The sequence below is a fragment of the Anopheles arabiensis genome, chromosome X (assembly GCF_016920715.1).
Source record: "Anopheles arabiensis isolate DONGOLA chromosome X, AaraD3, whole genome shotgun sequence".
Lineage (NCBI taxonomy): Eukaryota > Metazoa > Arthropoda > Insecta > Diptera > Culicidae > Anopheles > Anopheles arabiensis.
Window position 1 is genome coordinate 9252228 of NC_053519.1, and position 24072 is coordinate 9276299.

The following is a 24072-nucleotide window of genomic DNA, read 5'->3' on the forward strand; positions in this document are numbered from 1 at the left end:
GTGATCAGTTTTACAAAATGTCACTGACATAGTCATGACAAATTCCGGCTGAAACAAAATCATGTCAGCGTCACGAGCTCTGTGATGAACAGAGGTGAGACTCAAACAGTTGTTGCGACCATCACATGCTTGATGACATTTTGTGATACCAACTCAGTCACTTGGTCGTGACATTTTCTGTCGGTGATTATCGCTATGGGCATGGAAGATATGCGGTGCGTGCGAGTGATTCCAAGAAACAAAATTAGCATGGTTTCTCGCTCTGTTTGACCCAACAGTCCATCAACGCCGACAGAGGGAGAAAGCATGCTCATTTTGTTGCCTGGGACCACACACCAAGTAAATTCCAAAAATGTCGTGATTATCACCGGTAGAAAATGTCGTGACTAAGTGAGTGACCAAGAGTTGGGTGCTAAACAAAATGTCACCAAGCATGTGATTGGTCCTCTAACTGTTTGAGTCCCGTCACTGATCATCTCAGTTGTGTGCGTGAGCTGTCTTGAGCTTCGTTTCAGTCCTGAGTGTTGATGAAACTGTTCACAGCCAGAAAAAGTCATGATTATGCTTGCGCCGGCATTAAGCTAAGCTTGTCAGTGAGAGTATCGCATTGGACTCAAGAATTCACATGTCGTGTTCAGCATGTCATGACGCTCTTTTATTGAGTATCAGCAATGAGCATCAATCTACCAGGGATATGTTCATTGTGTTCGTTGGTGAAAATCTCGTGATACTCATGACATGTTGCAGCACTGACTCTAATGTCCCATTCAGTTCGAATTCTATTCGCAACTTTATTAACTTCGATTGCATAACTTCAGGAGTAAGTGTGTTTTATTATGGCAAAAAGACACGTAAAACATTTATTTGTTTGTAGAAGTAATGAGTAAGGGACTATAAACACAGATGCAATCTAGTGAATTTTGACGCTAGCCTTTTTGGCAGCACCCCGTTTGCAGGTACATTAAGCCCAACAGGCCAACGCCAGTTGCATAACGCAAAGGCGCGCTTTACTTTTCAAACTCAAATTTCGAAACGAGAGCGATTACGAATTCTCAACCACGCAGGGCACAAAACGAAAGGAAAACAACTAAAAAAAAAATAAGGCTAATGTTTTTCAATTTGAACTTTCCACTTAACCTACGGCGATGATAATTATTCCCTACAATCCAACCCGCTCCGCTCGAAAACTGCCTCAAATTGAGCACCATAAGCAGTCCAGGCACGCGGGACACATCAAGTGCGCTTGAAGCGCTGCTACGGAACTACTCTACCGACTTCTTCCGCCAAACTTTGCTCGCTCGGCACTTGAGCAAAATCAAAGCAAACTCTTTCTCATACCCTCACCCCTTCCCTGCTACTTACGTCCTCGACCGTGTCCAGCGAGTGGTAGATGATGTGGTACCCGTGCAGCCCGGAGTGCTCCCGGCTCTGCCACGACACCAGCACCGAGTACGGCTGGATGTCCTGGATGGCGATCTTCAGGATGAGCGGCACGTCGCAAAACTCCTGCGGTTCCATCGTCAGCAGCAGCTTGCCCTGCACCTCGGCCGGCTGCTCGCACCGCACGTTGTCGTAACCGCGGGCCCACTTCCGGTGGTCGCTCAGCCACTCCCACAGCTCCTGCGTGTCGCACGAGCAGACGAGCGGATTATCTGCAAACATACACACACACACACACACATGCACAAAGAAAAAGAGAGTGAGTGAGAAGAGACGATGATTACGGAGGGACCTTTCCGAAAGGATGCTTCCATTAAGCGGTGTGGGGTAAAAACTAAAACCCGAAAGAATGGCTGCGCGAATGTTTCCAGTGAACGGGCGGGCAGCAGCAGCTTGCCGATCGGCAGTAAAAGTGTCACCCAAGTCGGTGGCATTGGGGGTGCCGGAGGGTTGGTACAAACTTTCGCCAACTTTTCCGAAGCCGAAGCGTCTTGGGGGTTGATTGCACCACCGTGCCCCGGCTCCGCGCCCCGAAACTAATGAACGGCTCATAATCGTAATCGTTAGCAGAAATCGAAAAATCAAAATGTCCAACAGCATTAGCGTCAGCTGGGCAGCCCGGTTCCTGTTCTTGTGTGTGTGCGTGGTGCGAACACTCGCAATCAAACTTTGCGCCCCCGCCCCACCCCCTTGGGCAGCCAAGCGGGCAGCGGTGGGTGAAGTGGACGATAAATATTTATGATAAACCATCAATTCATTTATTTTGCCTCGCTCCGATCGCTGCCGATTTCTGCAAGCAGTGCCATTAGGTTGGGGGGGGGGGAGGTTACGGGGAAAGATGGAGTGCGTTTAAACAAGGCCGAAAGCAAATCGAAGACCGAACACCATCACCAGCGGGCGGAGAAAACTATTTCGACAAGCTTTTGTTGTGGTTTTTCCCACAGTGGCACAACAACAGGTCCAATGACCAGATGGGTGAAAGGGGAAGGTGTGGGGGGACTTACCGACTGAAGATGCTTCTTCTTCCTGTTCTGGGAAGAAGAAAATCAATCTAAGTGTGTATGTGTGTGTGTGCGCGTTGTGGGAAAGGGTACGGAAAAAGAGCAAAACTTTTGCTTTTCCTTTTGCAGCTACACCAACGCCCTCCTTCTAGGAGGGGAGGCCTTGGCCCGATTGTCCATTGACTTGTTGCGTCACACACACACACACACACACACACACACACCTGCTTAAGTGCGGTCGGGGAGATGGGAGGAGAGGAGGCTTGCTGGGGCAAATCGAGACGAATCGATTTACTAAGCATCCGACGATGGCAAGTGGTTGCTGCGTCGGAGAGTCACGGCCTGGAGTGCATCAGCCAAAAGGAGAAAGTTTTCCCTTCCCCCCCCCCGCTCTGCATTTTCCCTTCCCCCACCAGGAAGATGATTCTCGATCAGTGGGGGCTGCTCGATACGGTTTGCAATCGGTTTGACAGGTCACGCTGGGTCGGCGTTCCGGGCGTGCTGTGCCGTTGGCAAGTGGTTGTGACGTACACTAACACACACACACACACACACCGACACACCACTGTATCCAAAGGAGCTAGGCATCCGTTTTCAGTGGTTTTAATCTGATCTTTAGTTACTGGTTTGGTTGCACGCTGCATGATGGGCGCTAAGGAACTGTTCCATCAGAGTAAAGTCCCTCGGCTAGCTAGGTTATGTGTAATCAAACGTGGCTCGGGGGGAAAGGGAGATAGAGATTCTTTGATACTGCAATTGTAAGGTTTCATCCATCGATGCATTTCATCGCTCAACGTACTGCATACTGCGTTGACATCCAGTGGGTGTGGTTTATTTTTATTTTATTTTTTCACATTTAATACACTGCCTACCGTAACTGTATGGGCAGATGTTTTTTTTTTTTCAGTTTTCCAAACATCCGTAAGAAATAGATAAAAATTACAAGTTCGCGAAATACTATTTAACATCTCAGTGTATTTTTTTTTAAATTTTTAAATCCATTATTAAATGACTTAACATTAGAAAAAAATAAGTTCGTTTCATTTCTACAAATACACTTCGAAAATGTGTTTTTTCCGACAGTGACATTAAAAATTATCTAAAATACTAGAATTGAAAATAAGATAAATGATTATTGCAGAAAAAAATAACTGATTTCCAAAAGTCTTTTCATACATTTTGATATGGTTCATTTGGTTTTACACGTTTTATATTTTTACCTGTAAGTTCTTTTTTTAATAGCAATTTACTCTAGTAATACATTTATTGTTTTAATCTATTTCTTCCAGATTTTATGCCAATCGAGAAAAACAACTGCCCATATAGTTATGCTAGGCGCTGTAAAAGTTTGTTTGAATTGGTTTGATAATTGGCTCCATTTATATTTTAAAGCCAGAAAAGCTGAAAATTCAGCCTCTCAGTAACACAGTATTTATCGTCAAGGTTGTACCCGTTCGAGAGTTACGTTCCTCAATATTGGATTTCCCATCATTTGCAGTGGACCAAAGATGCATTTTACATCCTTTCTGTTATCTTCTGCCTATTTTAAATGGATTTTGCAGAATTTTCCGAGTCGATTTACAACAATAAATTGAAACATGTTCCATCGATTGCGAGATGTTTTTCAACAGCTGTAAAATGTTCTATTTGCATCACAATAATGTTGCAGTTCTTCCATATGATTTTCAGCACGTCTCATACTAGATTAAGTTTGACCGTTCTTTGTGGTGTGTTGAAAATCGTGTGTAATATTTGACATTTTATTATGATGCACCATTTGACCTGTTGAAAAACATCTTGCAGATGATGCACATTCAAAACAGATTTGGGAAACCCTTTAATACTTTTACAAGGCTTTCCAAGTCAATTTCGAGCGTAATCATTGTTATTCACCGTGTGCAACATGTTACTCCATATCAATCTATTATTATATAAAAGAAATAAATATAAATATAAATAAATAAATAAATTTCATTTCCATCGTAATAACTTTTATAATCATTTTCATAATAATTGTCATTCATAATAATTGACAATAATTGTGAAATATGTTTATCAACATCAATATGTTATTTTTTAAGGGAAAAATATAAATAAATAATTAAATAAATAAATTTCATTTCCATCATGATAACTTTTATAATAATTTTCATAATAATTGTCATTCACCGCGTGCAAAGAGTTATTCCACATCGATCTGACCTTTCATTTCCATCATAATAATTTTTAATTTCTTCAGTATGATTTTCAACTCTTCTCAAGCTGGATCGAGTTTGACAGTTCTTTGTTATTTGATGAAAATCATGTGTTGAAACTGAAACATCATTTTGAAATGAATACACCATTTGACAGTTGTTGAAAAACATCTTGGATGCGGTGAATGATAATGTGCACATTCGAAAGTGGCTTGGAAAACCCTGTAAAACATTTTCAATTATCAAATCAAACCACGGGCAAGAAGCAATGCCATATTGTTCGGTAAAAAACGATGGAAGCAGCCCGTTGAAGTGTTGAAAATCATGCTGAATAAATTAAAAAGTATTATGATGGAAATGAAATGTCCAATCGATGTAGAATAACTTTTTGCAAGCAGGTGGATAACAATGTTTACATTTGAAAGTGACTTGGAAAACCCTGTAAAGGTTTTTAGCTTCAGCCTACATAGTTCAATCATGCATAAGCAAACCTGATCAAAATTGTGTCAAATCAGCGTCTGTTTACATTTGTTTCAGGCTTAACTAATTTCTACTGTCAACTGTCAAGCTCCATGTCAAAAAAATACTTATATCGTAAAACTTTCCAATAATAGAAATGCTTTTACGGTTTTCTGTTGTACCGTATCCATTTTCTTATTAGCTAATTAGCTAAATAGCAATTTTCAAATTATTTGTTGACAAATGATCCTGATGCTGTCATCCGTAACAACAAGGCCAGGCGTGATATTTGCCAAATAAAGTCAAATCTAACACAGCCAGGACCGGCCCAAAAAGAAAAAAATGATTCCATTAAAAACTCGTTATAAAGGTTGTTTATTTGGGCCGTTTAAGCCCATACTCATCAGTTTTGCAGGATTCCAATTGGTTTCAGCAACTCTATTGGAATGCCCCACAGAAGGAATTTTGAGTGATTGCTCACGTCGTTCCGTCAGTCTACTGTGGTCTTCACAAAAGCCTCATTGAAGCTCCTGTACGAAGGCACAGTACAAAAGCTAGACCATTAACAATGCCTTTGAAGCGTTGCAAGTGAAAAGGTTAACACAACCGTGTAACAGTTCAACCCTTACCTTCCAGCCGCAGCTGCTGCAGATGAGTTTCGAGCGGCTTGAGCGCCCGCAGCGGCACGTACTCGAAGTAGTTCTTCCGCAGATCGAGCCGGGTCAGGGCGCGCAGCGTCCGGAACGCGTCTGACGCCACCGTGATCAGCCGGTTGCCGTTCAGGTACAGCTCCTGCAGCGCCCCCAGATGGCGCAGCGCGTTCTTGTGGATGCGCTCGAGCTGGTTGGCGGACGCGTCGAGCACGCGCAGCTTCTGCAGGTCCTGCGCAAACTCGTCCAGCTCGCGGATGCTGTTGGTGGACAGGTTGAGCGTCTCGAGCAGCCGCAGCCCCTGCAGCCGCTCCTTCGGCAGCAGCTCCAGCTCGTTCACGCTCAGATCGAGCAGCTGCAGGCTGGCGAGGGCGACGAACGCGCCCGGCGAGATGCGGTTGATGCGATTGTGCGCCAGGTGCAGCCGCTGCACCGCCGGGTACAGCTCGAAGTCTTTGCTAGTGACGATCGACAGGTTGGTGCGGCTGATGACGAGCTCGCGCAGATGCGGGAAGCGCTGCTGGTCGGCGTCGGCCGAGATGCGCTGCAGCGGGTTGCCGGTAAGGTTGAGCCAGGCCAGCCGGGCCAGCGACGCCTCCGAGAGGGCCAGGTTGGGGATGCGCCCGAACCGGTTCGCCGACAGGTCGACGCGCTGCAGGCTGACCGAGTGCTTGAAGAAGTTCTCCGGCAGCGCCAGCAGCAGGTTGCCGCTCAGATCGAGCGTGTCGAGATGGGGCAGCGTGTCGGCGGTGAACCCGCCCAGCGTCGTGATGCTGTTCGCGTGCAGGTCGAGCGTGCGCAGGTTCGGCAGCCCGCTCAGCTTGTAGAAATCGATCGCCGTCAGCTGGTTGCGGGCCAGCGTCAGCACCTCGAGCGTGGACACGTTCAGCAGGGCGAGGTGCGGGAAGTCCGCCAGCCGGTTGCCGTGCAGCCGCAGCTCCTTGAACACGTGCAGCCCGGCGAAGGAGCCGCGGCGCAGCACGCGCAGCTCGTTCTCGCTCAGATCCAGCCGGACGAGGTTCACGTTGCGCTGGAGCAGGGCGGTGGGCAGGTCGCCGATGGCGCAGCGCGCCAGCTCCAGCACCTGCAGCGAGACGAGCCGATCGAGCAGCCCCTCGCGCACCGCCGTAAAGTTGTTCGCGGCGAGGCGCAGCGTGCGCACCGGGCTCGCGTCGAGATGGCGCAGCTCGCCCGCCGGCAGCCGGTTCTCCTCCAGCGTCAGCTCGGCCAGATTGAGCAGCCCGCGGAAGGCGCCCGGCTCGAGCCGCGTCAGGTTGCAGCCGCGCAGGTTCACGCTCGCCACCGGCAGGCCCGGCTGCAGTGCGTCCGCGCCGAGCGTCTGCAGGTTGTTGTAGCTGAGGTCGAGCGTGCGGAGGCCGTGCAGCGCCCCGAACACGTTGGCCCGCAGCGCCCCGAGCAGGTTGTGCGCGAGCAGCAGCTCCTCCAGCTCGGCCAGCCGGCGGAACAGCTCCGGCTGCAGGTCGCTCAGCCGGTTGCGCGACAGATCGAGCAGCTTGAGCCGCCCGAGCGCATCGAACGTCCCAGGCTCGAGCGCGATCAGCGAGTTGTTGCGCAGGTACAGCTTCTCCAGGTGGACCGTCTCGGCGAACAGGGCGCGGTCGAGCGAGCGCAGCTGGTTGTGCTCCAGCCACACCATCTGCACGCTCGTCTGGCCGCGAAACGCTTGCGCGTGCAGATGGCGCAGCGCGTTGCCGCTGAGCTGGATCGAGAGCAGCGCCGACTCGGCCGGCTGGCCCGCCAGCTCGCCGTCCAGCACCGCCGGCTCGCCCTTCGTGCTGATCAGCTTCCCGTGCGTCGTCACCGCCATCAGCGGCGAGTGGGCGGGCGTGTGCGGCCCGGGCCCGCCGGCAAACACCGCGTCCAGCTCCTCCAGCGCGTTGTCCTGCAGGTTGACGTACTGCAGCTGCGGGCAGCCGCTGAGCGCGCCGCGCTCCACCACCCGCAGCTCGTTGTTCTGCAGATGCAGCTCCATCAGGTCGGCGGCGGGCGCGAACAGCGCCGCCCGGATCTGCCGCAACCGGTTCCCGTTGAGGCGCAGCTCGCGCAGCTTCCCCTGCCGCTGGAACAGCCGCTCGTCCAGCTCGAGCAGCGCGTTCCCGTCGAGCGCTAGCGAGGTCAGCTCGGGCGTCGGCTCGAAAAAGCGCACCGGTATCTTTTCCAGCAGATTGTGGCTGAGGAACAGCTGCTCGAGGTTAGCGAGCGAGGCGAGCGCCTCGCCGTCCAGCCGCTGCAGCGCGTTGTGCTCCATGTACAGCACCTTCACGCCGGTCGAGTTGGCGAAGCAGTCGTCCGTCAGCTCGAGCAGGTTGTTCTCGCTGAGGAAGACCTCGCGCAGCACGGGCAGGTTGGCGAACACGCCGCTCACGTAGTGCACGTGGTTGCGGCTCAGGTCGACCGTGTGCAGCCGCCGGTTCGCCGCGAACACGTCCGGGTCGAGGTAGACGATCCGGTTGTGGCTGAGGTCGAGCGACTGCAGCTCGTGCAGCGACACGAACGCGTCCCGGTGCACCTGCTCGATGAAGTTGTTGTAGAGCGAGAGCGTCTTCAGCGCGGGAAAGGCGCCGAAGATGTCGCCGTACAGCTCGGCGAAGTTGTTCAGGCTGAGGTCGAGGAAGGAGAGCGCCCCGAACCGGGTGTAGCTGTCGTCCGGCTCGAGCGAGGCGATCTCGTTCATCGAGAGGCGCACCAGCCGGAGGTGCTCGAGCTGGCGGAGCGCCAGCGTCGGGAACTGGCGCAACCGGTTCTCGGACAGGTCGAGCTCGGCCAGCGACTCCTCCAGCCCGGCCAGCGCGTTCGTGGGCACGCGCTCGATCTGGTTGCTTTTCAGGTTGAGCTTCACCAGGTGGAGCCCATGGAAGGCGTAGTCCTCCAGCGTGCCGATCTCGTTCGCGTCCAGATCGAGCACCATCAGCTTCTTCAGACCGACGATCGCTTTCGAGGGCACCTGGAAGGGGGAGGGGTGGATGATGTATTATAAAAGCGTCAGAATCAGTTCGAAACGTTAAAATCATGTTAAAATGATAGTTAATGAAGGCGGATTGCATACCTTCAGGCGGATTCCTTACAAACTGCTAGAATTTAACCCCACCCCCTGAAAGGCATGCAATTTGCTCCTCCAAACACCAAATTTTTGACAACCTTTGCCCCTCGGCACACTTACCTGCGTCAGCTTCCCGTTGATAATGCTCAGACTCTCCAGATGGGACCGCAGTGGCAGCAAACTGTTCGGCTTTAGCTGCTGCAGGCTCGAGTGGGAGAACTGCAGGTGCCGGATGCTCATGTTACCGGCGGCCGCCGAGTCCAAGCCGAGCCCTACACCACCACCACTGCCGCCAGCAGTGGAGAACGCCGCCCCTTGGAAAAGATCCACCGTCAGCGTCTTGACCGACCGGTCAAAGTCGTACACCGATAGCGACTGGATGGGCGACGAGATGACCTGCAGGGTCGAGCGGAGAGCCGCCAGCGTGATGCCGGGACACTCGAGAAAGATGCCTAAATGATGGGGAGAAGGAGGAGGGTTGGGGTGGCGGGTAATGAAACGAAACCGACGGGAATGATAAGAACGTACTGCATTAAGTGAAATTTTTCGGGCCCAAAGAACCTGTTCCGATGTAAACTACCCGATGGGGAAAAGTGGGCTCAGATAATGATGCGGAGGGGAGATGCTGGCAACGGGGGAAGCCAGTTTCCCGCCTTGCCACAGCTGGCGATTATGTGCGATTATGGCGAAGGGTTTCGGTCTTATCGGTACGCCTGAATCTATGCAACCAGCACCACACGCACCACGGGGGCTGTAGGCGCGCCTGCAAGGTATGCATGCGGTACGACACGGAGAGTGGAACGGGAAATTGAGTAATAAAAAACACACACACACGCACACTACACCACACAACCAAGCTGCTACGTTACCAAGCGTGTGAGATCTTTCCCTTGCCCTCGCCAGGTTCTCTCCGAAATGAAATTATTACGTGACGGTATGTGCAAACGCACACCAGGGGAAAAAGGGGGCAGGCGTGCCCGGGCTCGTGTTACGCAACCGGGACGATAGCGAAACGCAGGCAAGCGCCTCGAGCGGCAAGATTTCAGCGGCAAATGTTTTGCGCACGAAGGCATCGGCCCCGGCAAATCAGTCAGGGATGAACTATGACATACAGCAGACCGCATGTCCGGGGAGATGGAGCATGTGAAGAGGGGCTGCAAGGAGCAGGGAAGGAGGGGTAAAACATCAACATCACACACCCATTACCGGGCGAGTTTTGTTCGCCACACACTCATAATCTCCGGTCCTCTTGCGTGCGATGAAGCGATTGCGATTGGGCTGGGGAAGTGGAAGCTGCAAGATGGAGCGGGATTTTCCGGTCAACACACAACCGAATGTGGTAGAGACGGTACGTGTGAGTGTGTGTGTGTTTGAAAGTGTTGCTTTTTGAAAATTGAAACAAGCAACGAACGAATAATCCTGGAATTGTTGTGCTTCCTGCTGCAGGAATCATGTTGAACTAGCTCTCGGGTTTGCTTGTCCCGCTCTCCTGCCCTTCGTCCTGCAACGGAATAACGAGCCGCAACGGGTCGAGAAGCGAAGCTTTCGCCCAAGGCGAAGAGTAATTTGCTCGCGTCAATGTTCATCTTGTATTTTCGTTCGCTTGTCCACACAGACGCCGGCTCCAGCGGGGGCTGACGCATCGATCATAACCCGGTTTTTCGATCCTCGAGCTGTCCTGAAATAACAAGACTAACTTGCCATCGATTCGGGTTGATGGTGGCCGATTGTTGTGTACAAGGGGGGGGGGATGGGGGGGAGGGTGATCAAGGAGTGTGAAAGGATTTTGCAGAGTTTTCCGAAAGCTTCCTCTAGTCAACCCTGACGCGAGCGAGACAAACCCAATGGTTTTGCGTTGCTGGTTGCATGCATTTAGGGGAATTTCGAACTGCTCGAAATATTTTCTTCCATTTATGTTATTACATTTTTGTATAGCACCAAACAAGACGTGAGGATTGTAGCACTTACCATCTTCAAATTTGTAGCACGGGCAGGCGGAATTTTCCGCAAAGCTCGGACACTCGATATCGTTCACCGCGTACATCGGTGCGGGGCCCGCCTGCCCGCGGCCCTTGCCGGGCGTGTCGGCCGCCCCGGTCCGGTACCGGGTCGTGCCGGAGCCGCCCCCGCCCGTACCGGAGCGCAGCTGCAGCTCCTCCATCTGGCCGCTGTCGACGAGCTGCACGAGCAGCACGAAGGCCACCGCCACCATCCGACACCGAGCGTCCGCCCGCAAACGCATTGCTTTGCACACAGTGTACACACACGCACGCACACACTCACGCAATGACTGACGGCAGTAGGTCGGCTCGTTCCTCACCGCTAACCGTGCACAAATGAACCGGATGGATAGGCAGGCGGGTGGTGGAACTACGATTGCCGGGCATTCCGGGCCAACTGCTTGCTTGGTGAGGGGGTGGACTTGTGTGGGGAAGTGGAACGCACCACTGAGACACAGCACACAAACTCACACACACACACACAAAGTACGACACTGGATACTACTGCAGCGGGCAACGGTTGAAAGCTCGTGACAGCATTAAATCTAAACACATTTTTCTTTTGCAGGCTTCACACGATTTCTACGATCTGCAAAGAGAGAGAAAGAGGAAAAATGGCTTTCAATTAATCAGTCGAGCAGTTGATTTTTTTTTATGTATGCGCCCCAAAAGTATGCAAAACAGTTGTGAAACAGCTTCAAGTGGCATCGATTTGCATATCGGCAGGCGTAGCACAAGAGTCGCGCAGTGTCCACACTTTTTACACTACAATTGTCTACATTTAGGCGAAAACTACACGAAAAGACAAACAACGCCTAAAAATATGCAAAATAAATATTTTTATTATTTCCAGTGACAAAACGTGCATTTAAATGCTGCTAGATGATTATTTTTATAGTTCTTTTACGTTTTCGTTACTGCACAAGGTCGAAATTGTGCTTCAATTAATTACGATCGTAGGATGGCACTGACATCAACAACCATACTATCCAACAGTTCTGTACCCGACCATTCTGCCTGTCATCAGTGTTGAGTGTTGCGTTTGTCGATGCAGCCACCATGAATTCCGACAAATTAGTTCCTCCCGTCTGGCGGTAGGTGATAAAAAGCTAAAGCCACTTGCACCATTTGAAGCACCCTGTTCCTTCCTCCCCTCCCTACTCCGGCAACCGTACCAACCTCATCATCATCGTGATCGCACGGGAAACAGCACGCCACATTACACCGGCAAACCGACTCGTGCTGTCTCTCGTCAAACCTGCTCCACCGAGACAAGGGGCAGAGCTATGACCGACCGATTTTCCGCACCGTTGCGTGTTGCGCTTCCGCTGCAAACCGGAACGGGCGACCCGACCCGAATTCCACCGCTCCATTACTTTTTGCTGGTTTATGCTGCTGCATTTTCTTACCACCGCTGGGAAAGTCTACGCGCGCGCGCGCGCGCTCGTGTGTGTACCGCTGTGCACTGCAGCCATTGTTTTATGTCAACGGAAAATAATGATTTTTCCTGCTTCCTTTTTCTGTTTAGTTTTTATTTTGAACGTAAAACAAACAAAAAACTACATGCAACGCAAGAGTTTTTACATTGTGCGTTGCTTGCCGCACAGTTCCGTGCGACAGCAACTATCACCGGACCCACCGTGGGGACGGTGTCTTAAAGCATGCAGGCGCACCCGGCGCACGCCGGTCGCTCCTGGGCTTCAGAAGTTTCGCCCGCGTTCGCTCGCGAAAACAATTTTCATTTTAATGCATCTTTTATGCACTCACCCGTCGAAAGTTCGTTCCAATTTGCTGCCGTTTAAAAAACGCTCCCGCGAAACACCGCCTGTTTCGTTCGCTTTCGACACTCCCCCTTCCGGGTTAAAGCGTTAATTTAAATGCAAAGGGGGGAACAGCAAAAAAAAAAGTAAAAGTCACTCACAAAAACCGGTTGCGAAACAACAAGCAATCCTGCTTCCTGACCCGAACCGAACGCAGACGACGAATTTCCTTCCGTTTTCTTTTTTGGTGTGTAGGTATCCGAGCGGGCTGTTTCCCCCCCCCCTGTTTTCTTCTTCCTTAACTTCCCATTTCTGTCCGGCCATGAAGCTGTGTGTGTGTGAGTGTCTTGGTGCGTGTTTAATGAAGACGAGCTGCTAACTTTATTTTCACCTTTTGCCGCTTACCGGTTACTCTTCATCAAAGCAAACGGAACAAAAGGAAGGCAACAAGTGAACGGCCACGTGTTAATTTCTGGCCGTGCGGAGGCGCGTGGAAAGCAGCCGAGGTTCGCGCGGTCGGTAAAACAGTAACCCCAAGCAGCCGAAGAAAACAACGTTTATTGCCCAGCGGACATTGATGGAACGAAACAACAAAAAAAAATAATAAAACAGCGATGAAAAAATGAAGATCCAGATGGAAGACGAGCTTCATGCTTGATACAACCAGCAAACTTCAATTTGTGCTCGTCCAACAACAACAACAAAAACATTGCTGCAAGACAGATAGAACTTTAAGGGCAACAAAAAAACATGTTTTCAGCAGTGCAATGAAGTGCGATGTTTTTCTTCTGCTAAGTTTCTTACTAAACTTGTGTGGGACTTTTCTGCAGGTTAATATGGAAGCTAACCTCCTAAAGGTATGCAATTGTAAGACATTCAGTGAAGTTTTGAGCCAATCGCGCCTAAAGTTAGGCAATTCTCACTTCGAATGGTTTAGCGGCTGAGTTTGAACAGAAATGTGTTATTCTTTATTGAGAAGGAAATTAATTGAAATGAAAACAATGGCCTCGCAGTGGGTTAGATTGTGATTGATACAGCAACAAACGCTCAACACACAGGAAGCGTTGGAGAGCTATGCCTATTTTACATGTAGGCCCCACCGTTGTTAGCAGACGAACAAAATCTGTAGTCAAAACAAAAAAACAACAAGCAGCATACATTACAGGGTTTCCCACGATTTATTGGTCAGTTCCCATGATTTTTTGGTGCGTTCTCAACGATTTTTTGATGGTATCTCATAGATTTTTGGTTAATTCCCATTATTTATTGGCATTTTCCGATTGGATATCAATACAATTGGACCAAAAACTTCTGGGAAACGGCCAAAAAATCGTGGGAAACCCTGTAATAGATCTACTTTTTAAGGAACTATCTCATTCCTTCTCAAGTGGGTTTAAATCAAAATTAAATCTGTGTACATTTTTTTCCATTTCCCATATTCCCTTCAAACACCTGTCTAGCGGTTTAACACATTGCATACTGTCGGGCGTTAAAATTCCAATATCGTGCGCTGGACAAGTTAACACTGTTTGCTCGCGCGTTGCTTCTGCGAATTATAATACCTTTCCATTCGTTCGTACTATCAGCTTACTGCACCTGCTAGCCAGCACCGGGGCGCAGCAGTGCCGTGGTAACAAAGTTTTCAAACAATTATGCCAATTTCAATGAATGACATCCGCTGCACGCGGCAACTCCCCATTCTCGTCTTTCGCCCCTTTTTAATTCTCTTCTAGGCTGCATTATGGTGTTCTTTTTTCTGCGCGCTCTATCTCTCTCTCGCTCTCGCTCTCTCTCTCTATGTCCCCTCCCATCACTGCTTCTTGCGACTCCCACGCAAGAAATAAAAGCATCCGCGTAATTGAAGCGAGCAGCGGAACGGGCACACAAGTTCGCTCAACTTTTCGCTAACGTGCGACGAACCGGACGGGCGAGCTGAATGAAGAAGAAGAAGAAGAAAAGGAAGAAAAAACAACGCACACACACACACACACAGAATAGAAAGTAAGTGAGCGCGCGTCGGGTCGTGTGGGTTGCGGGCCACTAAATTAGGGCAGGCCCTTCGGGATGAAGGAGCTGGCCTGGTTCATCGCTGCGCGCGGCTAGCAAGAACGCTTGATTGGTGTGCTGTTTGCTTTGCATGGGTAGTTGTGTATGTGTGTGTGTGTGCCATGCCAAACGGGAGCTGCACGGGTTTCATTTTGATATATTTTTACTCTATTCCCTGGTGCTTGTTTTTTTTTATTCTTGCCTTGTTAAGGTACCCCGCGCTGCACGCCCGGTGCTTTTGTGCGGCAATTCAATGGCAAGAGCTGCGATCACGGGTGATGCCCCTGATGAGATCCTGTCTCCGGCACGAGCTCGAGACCTTTCAAACGCTCCCCAAAGTGGGCGTCCCCGTGCACTCTCTCTCTCTCTCTCTGCTTCGCCTACTCTATCGTTACATTTATTGCGAAGTGAACCACTCGACTGTTGCCAATGAACAAAACCCTGCAAACTGTGAAGCCAAATCACTGACACAAGCGAAAGTGAACGAAATCAACCGAAGCCCCAGCTTTGCGTATATATGGGCAGCGTTGACTGCTACGTTACAGGGCAGGGAACGAAATGTGTGCCCGTCCCAGCACCATCCCACCATCCCGTGGGCTTTTTTTTTTTTTTTTTTTTTGAACGCACAAGCAGCTGATTTTTCTTTGCAGGCTCCGGGCGCGCTACGGTGCCCTCCCCTCCGAACAGGGTCACCCAGGGCTCAGCGTGGAGTATCGATTTTTGCTGCAAATGGGATACAGTGCTCCGCACACTGGGAAAGATAGCACGGCGGCGGCAGCAACAGCCTGTCGCGCTGTCGTTCATCATGACCCGGGGAAGCATTTGCCAGCACACACGCAGCGAAAAAGATACCGCCACTGCATTGCTTCGATGGCATTTCGAGGACCTTTCACCTTACCGCACCTTACTGCTTTATGCGTTACCGCATTTCACATCCGTACCGACCGCCAGCTCATCTGCCCGTGCCGGCTCTACCGCTGGCCAGCAAATCTTTGCCCGCCGCGTCGCTAAATAAATAAACAGCACCGTCCGCACACATTGCTGCATCCTGGTCACGGCACCAGCCGAGCAAAAACCCACATTTCATCAAATATGCATATAATTTCAGGCAGCAGCAGCAGCAGCAGCGAGCGCACACAAAACTTATCACGCATCCCTCCCACTCCCTTGCAGGCTCCAGCTTCAACAATGAGCTAGAAGATACAACCGAGAGAGAGAGAGAGAGAGAGAGAGAGAGAGAGAGAGAAAGAGACAGCGAAAAGTCACACGCTAGCAAGACGGGGCACGACGAAAATGAAGCCATCTTCTGCGCGCGCGAGCAAAGGAAACCCCCGCCACGCCCCAACGGGGAAACAGAGGCCCAACCGGCTCCAGCAACAGGAAAGGACGCACTTAAGACGTTGTAAATTTTAATAAAACCCATTTGTCTAGCAAAACACGCACCCCTTCCCTCGCTTTGTTACGGGGGTTCGGCTCCGGAAGGGGCTATTCGCATGGCCCCTTTTTCCAGCGCGAACCCACGCTCAAGGAGGCGGTGATGGTCGCGCCACGTCCGTTTTCAAGAAAATGGTGTGTGTTTTTTTGGGGTTGTACAATTTTTGGCCAGAGCGAGTTTCTTCGGTTGCTTCGGCGAGTTTTGTAACGAATGACACACTGCACAGCAACATTGCCGGACGGTGCGCGGGCATGGACTGGTCCACCGGGAGCAATATTTTAGCCTGCCGCGCTGGTCGCACCATTCGGACCGTCGCTTTAGCTTGATTTGTTTTTGCTCCCTTTATCATTTCCCTTGCCTGATGATTGTAGTGCGATGCGTGAAGCCTAACTTTTAGGCGTGACTCTACTTTGTGACGTCACGAGCTTCGTTTTACAACATCCGGTTGGTTTCTATGTGCTAAAATGAAAAGGGAATGCTTCTTTTTTTAAGGCGAAACTAATAAAAAGTAACTTCTGATTGCAAAAGCTTCGAACATGATCGAAAAACGCTTCAAAACTAGGATACATTTTATTGCACATCAAACGTTTAAAAATGAATTGTATTATAAAACAGCAAACAGAGAGTGAATAAAACGGAATCCCAAAAAAATCATTACTGTCTTGAACACTTTTTTTCCTAACGATACTTTCAATGAAAACTCAAATTCTGAACGATTCGTTGCTCTCTCTCTCTTGCTCTCTCTTTCTTCCCATTTTTTTTCCTTTTTTGTATGAAGCAAAGTTGGCCCTGTTGAAAGGATGGTACAAAAATAACCATTCTCCTCCCGGCCCCTTCAGCCCCATCCACGGCCTCTCATTAGATCAATAGAAACTCATTAAAGAAAGCATTCTTATCTGCGTTGTGTGCGACAAGCAAAGGAAAGCAAACATTTTTCAGCAGCGCAATAGCGCAAACCAGCACTCGAATTCGCCCTTCTGCCTTCTTCCCCTTTCACAACCACTGTGCGTGTGTGTGTGTGTGTGCGAGGGTATGCGAACGAAATTCGATTTGCCTGAGCCCTTTTTTGGCACGAGGCACGATTTCGGAAAACAGATTACCGGTGGGTTTGGCGAAACAAAGACACGCGGTTTCTCGGGCCCTGCGCTCCCCCACTGCCAATAACGCTCTTTGTTCCTGGTCCCACTTAGTGTGGGTGTGTGTGTGTGTTTGTGTGAGTGGCACTCTAGCGCAAAGTGCCGGCCGCAAATCATTAATTAATGTAATTGATGATAATCCGAAACCGAAATCCGCCGGCAAGGGTCCGAAAGCCCCACCGCATTAGTAAATGCGTTCCCATTTTTTTTGTGTTGTTGTCTTCACTTCAACCCTTAGTCTCCTTAGTAGTTAGAGCACGGGACACGGAACCAATGCTGGCCTTCAGAGAGTGCCTACCGCAACTGAGCCCCTTTTGCAGCCTTCGGTCCATCAATCTTTTCCATCCGGCAGCGGCAAAATGAAGCCCAATCGCCCATCGCCAGCACCGAGCGCTAATCAGGGCGAGCGAATTTATTCACTCAACTTTTACCTTCACTGTTTGTTTGTATCTCTATTTTTCTTACACGCTTTTGTTGCTTTAATAGGGTTGGGAAGCGAATGGGAAGGGGAGCAACAGTGACAGTGGCAACAAACGAATTCTCGATGATGCTGCTAATCTATCACACTGATCCCTCGAGGAGTAAAGTAAAAAAAAAAAAACAAGACAGCAAACTTTGGAACCCAACCTGTCCAAAACTGTCACCCTGCCGCCTTGGAATGGTAACGTTTGCTAGCACACGCGCCACACAATCAATCAACGGATGCGACCCACTTTGGGCGGAATGAAGCAATCCGCAGCTGGTGCACGGGAGCTCGCTTTCGGCGCGACGCGAGTTTCCAATGGCAGCGAACCGAAGGATGGAAAAAGCATTGTGTGTTTTTTTTTTTTTACTTCAATCACTTGACACTGTTGCCTGCTTTACTATGCTCGCTCATCGACATTTGAATAGACGATGGTGCTTGGGAGGCAAATGTTTGAATAACAATTACAAATTCATGATAATTTATGCTTCGTGTGTAACAGCAGTCCATCATTATTTCATTGCTGCTTCGCACAGTGTGGGTTACTGAAGAGCTACTTTAATGCTAGAATGCACAAGGTAAGCTAAGCGAAGTCATATTGTCTTGAAGCAATCTTTCAAACACAAAATTTGTGCAACAAACATAGCCCAATCGCTCGTAACGGACGTTTCAGTAGCAATTTATACCGATTGAAAATTAGCTGAACGCCTGAACGGCATACTCTTTGCATTACATCATCTTATTTATAAGCGTTTTATAAGGCGGCGCTCTGGCACCAATCGAACACGACATCTGACTCAAAAAAAACGCATCCCAAGTGACATTTGTTCTAGATTTTTAAACATGATCTGCACGAATGATGCTTGAAATAGTAAAAATTATAGATTTTTGCGCGATAAATCGCGTGAAAAGCGGTAAAATTTCGTTCGTGCATGTGCGCGACCATCTTCTATTGGATAATGATGGCGTCTAATCCATTCCCAAGTGACATTTGTTCTAAATTTGTAACCATGATCTGCTCGAATGGTGCTCGAAATACCAAAAAATGTGGATTTGTGTGTGATAAACCAAGTAGAAAGTATCAAAATTTCGTTTGTGCGTTCCAATGACCTTCTTCTATTGGATGAAGATGACGTCATATTCACTTTAGATTAATTTGCTTGAATAGTTGGCGAAAAAAGAAAATACCAGAAAATCCGGAGCCGTTTCCGACCCTGGAATCGATTCCGATTCCGGAGTCGATTCCGGAGTCGATTCCGGAATTGGTTTCGGAGCCGATTTCGAAGTTGGTTCCGGAGCCGATCCCGGAGTTGAATCCGCAGCCGATTCCGGAGTCGCCTCCGGAATCAATTCCGGTTTAAACTCTGGAATCTATTCCAGGATCGGAACTGGCTCCGGAATCAGAATCGGAATCAACCTGGTAATCGCAATTTGCTACGGTAACGGAATCAGGCTTGACTCCAGAAATGGAGTTTCCTCCGGAATGAGAATTAATTTTTGAATTGAAAAAAGAAGCATGTGAAGTGAAATAAGTTCGGGAATCTCAATGTGAATAGATCATTTCCGATTTTGATTCCGGAGCCAATTCCGGAGCCATTTCTGATCCCAGAGTCGATTCCGGAGCCAATTCCGATTCGGGAGTCGATTCCAGAGCCGATTCCGGAGCCGATTCCAGAGCCGATTTCGGGACCAATTCTGGAGCCGATTCCGATTCCGGAGCCAATTCCGATTCCGGAGTCGATTCCGGAGCCTATTGCGGAACCAATTCCGGAGCCGATTCCGGAACCTATTCCGGAACCAATTCCGGTGCCGATTCCGGAAGAAATTCTGAACCCGATTCCAGAATCGATTCCGGAAACTGATTCCGGACCTACTATTCGGAATCGATTCCAGAAAACATCGGAGCTAGACGGAATCGATTCCGACGAAATCTTCATTTTTCCCATCACTAATTCTTATATTATTAGTGATTTGAATTACTAGTAAATTCTTTGTTGAAGCTTCCCCCCCGTGGATGGATATTCATTTCATTTTCATTCAGTTCATTTTAACTATGAAAATACTTCATAGGCGTATTGCAGTGCATCATGACAGGTCTGTAAGACATCGTACCGGTGACAGAGCGCCTTTCGAACAAAGTCGTGTTTGTTTGTCTTGTTCGATTGGTGGCAGAGCCGTGCCTTTTTATTTTTAACGATCCAAGATAATTGTAGTGATAAATAAAGAAATAATTCTTTTTTTTCCAACGAAACGAAATAACCAACTATTTCACAATATTGATCGATCAATTCATATAAAGCGTTTAGTTAAAAAAAAAAAGAATACACTTATTTATTTCGATGTTTCTACTACAACCGTCATTAGATTGTTCTTTGTAAGCATGTAGCTTTCCTACAGACAATAGAGCGAGAAAATGAAGGAAAATTTCCAACTAACATCAAGGAAACCGTACTCACAAGTAACTCCCTTAGCTCACAATTTACAGTCTAATGTATGACTAAAATGAAACAAATCATGTGTCCACTGCACACGCTACGTGTAAGCGTATTATCAAGTATTTGGCAGGGGTATGGAATGCATTCTTCGACACAGCAGGACTGATACTTGTTGCGTTAAGCTCATCTCTTTCGACAATGCTGAAAACTATCCGTAATTAATCAAACACTTGCCCCCGCCAAAACTATGCAAATCGCATCGCTTACAAGCCTCTCATTACAAACATGCGACAGCTACACAGCCTGTAAATGGATATTGAACCTTGAAGCACATCTTCATTAGAAGGCACTAGAGCGGAAGAAAGGTTTGCCCTTTCATATTCTCAAGCTCCGATCCAGCTCTCACCAAGCAAACTACTTCCACCTGCTAGATGCTATACAGGGTTTCCAGGGGTTCCTTGATTGGAGTGGGACACTTCCTTGACTCTTTCTTACGGGAAGTGAACTTCATGTGTGGGAAATTTGACTCTATGGCACCCTTTTTGCGAAATTCCTATCAGATTTGTCCAACAAATGTGCTATAGGGTCAAATTCCCATTACATAAAATTCATTTCACGTATGAAAGAGTCAATAAAGTGTCCCACAGCTATGAGAACTCCTGGAAAACCCTGTAAGGTAGCTTTACCCTTGAACGAACAGTTGAGGCTAGATGTAGATGTAAGAAGAAAAAAAACACAGCAAAAAGAAATAAAATCGAACAAATAAAAGCGAGACCATTTCAAGCAACGTTAAACACACCATCACAAAAGCGAATAGGCATGCGAACAAAAAGAAAGATCCCCCCGGTTGAATGGATCGTGCAAGCAGCATCCAATCCCCGTTGCCGATGCCGATGGCTCTCAATCCTTGCTTTCTTGCCACCCCCCTCCCCCCCCCCTCCTTTAATCCGTGGGGTTAGCGCATCAGCTACAACCACTAATGAAAAATCCTGGCCTGCTGAAGCGGGGAATGGCGGGAGAGGGGAAGGTGGACGGCACGAGTCCCTTTTCCATACCTGGATTGAACGGTGAAATGCTGCCTCGCCCGATTCGATAGATAATCGCATGCTGCAAAAGGTATGCGCCTCATTGCACATCCCCATCCACACCTACACACACACACACACACATACAGGGCTTTCCCAGAGGCAGTAGAAGACGAATGGAATGGAAATTATCCCACCCAGGGAAACAGGAAAAATTTATAAACGGATCCGAAACGGAAAACGGATCCAATGGCAGTGTGACCATCGCTCCATTTCCCCTTCGCTCCGCAACGGCGGGTGGTTGGTTGGGCGGCGGTCGGATGCGCGAAGCCGGCCGGGCTCAATCGTAGGTATAGGGTATAAAACTTCATCACCGTATATTTGCAAGCCAACTTCAAAAGGATGAGCTGGGCACGGCGAACGGCTGCTGGAAAAGAACAAACGGAATGAATAAAAAGGCAGCAGCGGCGGCGGCGGTGTTTCATGCTGGCGAGAGCGAGCTGCTGATTATTCAACGCCTTTTTTCGCCCCCGCTTCCCGGTGCGTGTGAAGAGAAAAGAGAGAAGAAAAAAGCACACACACACAAACACACAGAGCACGAGCGAACGAGCGAAAGAATTCCAACGCTCGGGGGGGAGGGGGGGGGTTCGCCGTTTTTCCCCAAAGCGATACCGTAAAGCGATACTGCATCTCTACAAGTGGCAAGGAACAGAGGAGGAGGAGGAGGAGGAGGAGGAGGAGGAGAAGAAGGAATGGAAGAGGTGTATGAGGTGAACCAGCGCGGGGGAAGGCAAAACGACAAACACCCGCTAGATTCTGGACAAATGGAACCTGGATAAATAAATTATGTTTTCATTTTCCTTCCTTTGACAAATGGTACCTGGCGCGAAGCAGTGGGCCGGCACGCGGGAGCGGGGTAGAAGTTAACCGGGGCGGTGAAACAAAGCACCGATGAAGCTTCAAGCACCCAGGCATTACACTCCCTCCTCCCCCCCGGGAGAACAAAGCACCACAACAGAAGCGGTCCGGGAAGCACGCGGGGAGACATTTCGAAACACACACAATCCTGGTCACGGCACCACGGCGGCGTAATGAACCAGGAGCCCGTGCACTGCCGCCGGTGGGCGATAGAATTACTCATATTTCTTTTCGCTTCGGATCTCGGGTTCGATGAAGATTTTTTTTTCCAATCAAGTTCGTTCCCTCCGGCTGTACCACACACACACACGCGCGCACACACAAACACAAGAAGAAATGTCCACAGCCTGAGTTTTAAGGAGTGGAAAGCGAGCACGGCTGTGCTGCTAGGGCGGTAGAGTGTTATATTGAAATATTTCAACAACCGCCGTTGCTGTGCCAATGCCGGAATACCGGACCGAAAGAGGAATGTGGCAGGTGGGGTGGGGAAGCCCTTTTTTTGCAATGGCCTTAATCTTACGATTGCATAGCGATTGCAGCGAGCACGTAAATTGAACTCCGGTCCTCGCGTCGAACCCTTTTTCCGCAAAGCAAGCGCTGTGCTGGCAGCAAAGTCCCCCAAGGTCGGTGCGGTGCGATTATCTACTCAAAAACCCCTGCTTCACTGCAAATAAATTGGTCAAACCCCCCTGCATACGGGCATAGGGAGAGCACGGCCGAGCCACACCACAGCAGCAGCAACAAAGCTCTAAAAACCAAGATGTATCCTTCCAGCCAGGCAGCCAAACTCGCCGGAATGCAACGACTACCGAGACGCTGTAGAGCACGCTTCACCCGGACTGCATCCTTTGGCGCGTGCCAGACGACATTCCAGTCTCAAGTGGAATATGTAAGTGTGTATGTGTGTGTATGTTGCTCTGTTGCGCTGTTTGCGGTTTGCTTCAATAAATTGTACCCGTCGACATTTATCAAACCCCCGGCGCCCCGCAGCTGCAAACGGGGGGTGTTTTCGCAAACGGCAGCAAAAGCTATTTTCCATTTCCTCGAACCCCACCACTTGTCTCTCTCCGCACCGCACAGCGTGGCATCTGCAGCGCGCTGCAGTAAGGAAACCAAGCCAAGCCGAACGAAACGAAACAGGGGAGGAAGAAATGCGTTTCCTCTTTCTTCCTTTAATCCAGCACACACAGCACAGTGGCGTGCCGGTGGGCGCGGACTGGCAAAACAAAAGCACACCATTCTTCAAGACGTTTGATCCTTTACAGTAACGCGCTTTAATGAGTATGTGTGTGTGTGTGTGCTGCCTTTAATGGTCATAAATCGGTTGTGTTCGTGTCCGGGTCTGGGCAGCAGCAGCAACAGTCAGCTAGTGCGCCTGCTGAAACGATTAAGCGTTAAGGACACTGTTGTGCCCGCGCCCGTGACGCTGGCTGACGGGTAATGGGGGTTTGCTGTCATTTAAAGCCCACACTCACACGCATACCACACATGAGAGAGGGGTTTCAATTTTTCTGCGGAAATTTGGAATTTGAAGACGATATTTTAAAGGTTTTTTTTTTCACCAAATAATAAACAAACGCAGCACAAAGCAATCTTTCTCCCGCACACACACACACACAGAGCTACCCTTAGCAGAAAGCCTTCCCGCCTATAACTCTTCCCCCCACGGGGGGGGGGGGGAGCTGTGATTTTCCCCACCAAACCATGGAGCGGTGGAATTTATAATCACGCGCGGTGAAAATCCCGAATCTCATTACGCGGCTGCGAGGTGAGGGAAATGTGTTGCCGCAACCTTATGCCACACAATTGCCCACACCGTGGTGCCCCATCCCTTTCCAGCCTGTTCCGCCTGTTGTGGCTGGGCCGAGTCTTCTCCACATTTTATATCTTTTTTTTTTTTTTGGTTGGAGGGGTTTCTCGCTTAAGCATAAGCAAATCCCTAAGACATCTTTATTTATTTCCCCTTTAAGTCTCACATTTTAAGACACTTTTGCCTGTCCCTGAACAAACGGTGGATTTGTATTTTTTTTTTTACTCGATTCTACTTT

At 49.2% G+C, this 24072-nt stretch overlaps 1 protein-coding gene across 8 annotated transcripts in view; it reads right to left on the reverse strand.

The window, feature by feature from the left end:
• Positions 1 to 24072, reverse strand: part of LOC120905856 (chaoptin) — a 112094-nt gene that overhangs the window by 6815 nt on the left and 81207 nt on the right. For all 8 annotated transcript variants that reach the window (XM_040317091.1, XM_040317090.1, XM_040317093.1 and 5 more), the window contains 4 exons: positions 10775 to 11395; positions 8927 to 9258; positions 5725 to 8710; positions 1363 to 1652 (listed from right to left, as the gene is read on the reverse strand). In XM_040317091.1, coding sequence (XP_040173025.1) covers positions 1363 to 1652; positions 5725 to 8710; positions 8927 to 9258; positions 10775 to 11048 — 3882 coding nt within the window. In that variant the 5' untranslated portion in view covers positions 11049 to 11395. The remainder of the gene's footprint in view (positions 1 to 1362; positions 1653 to 5724; positions 8711 to 8926; positions 9259 to 10774; positions 11396 to 24072) is intronic.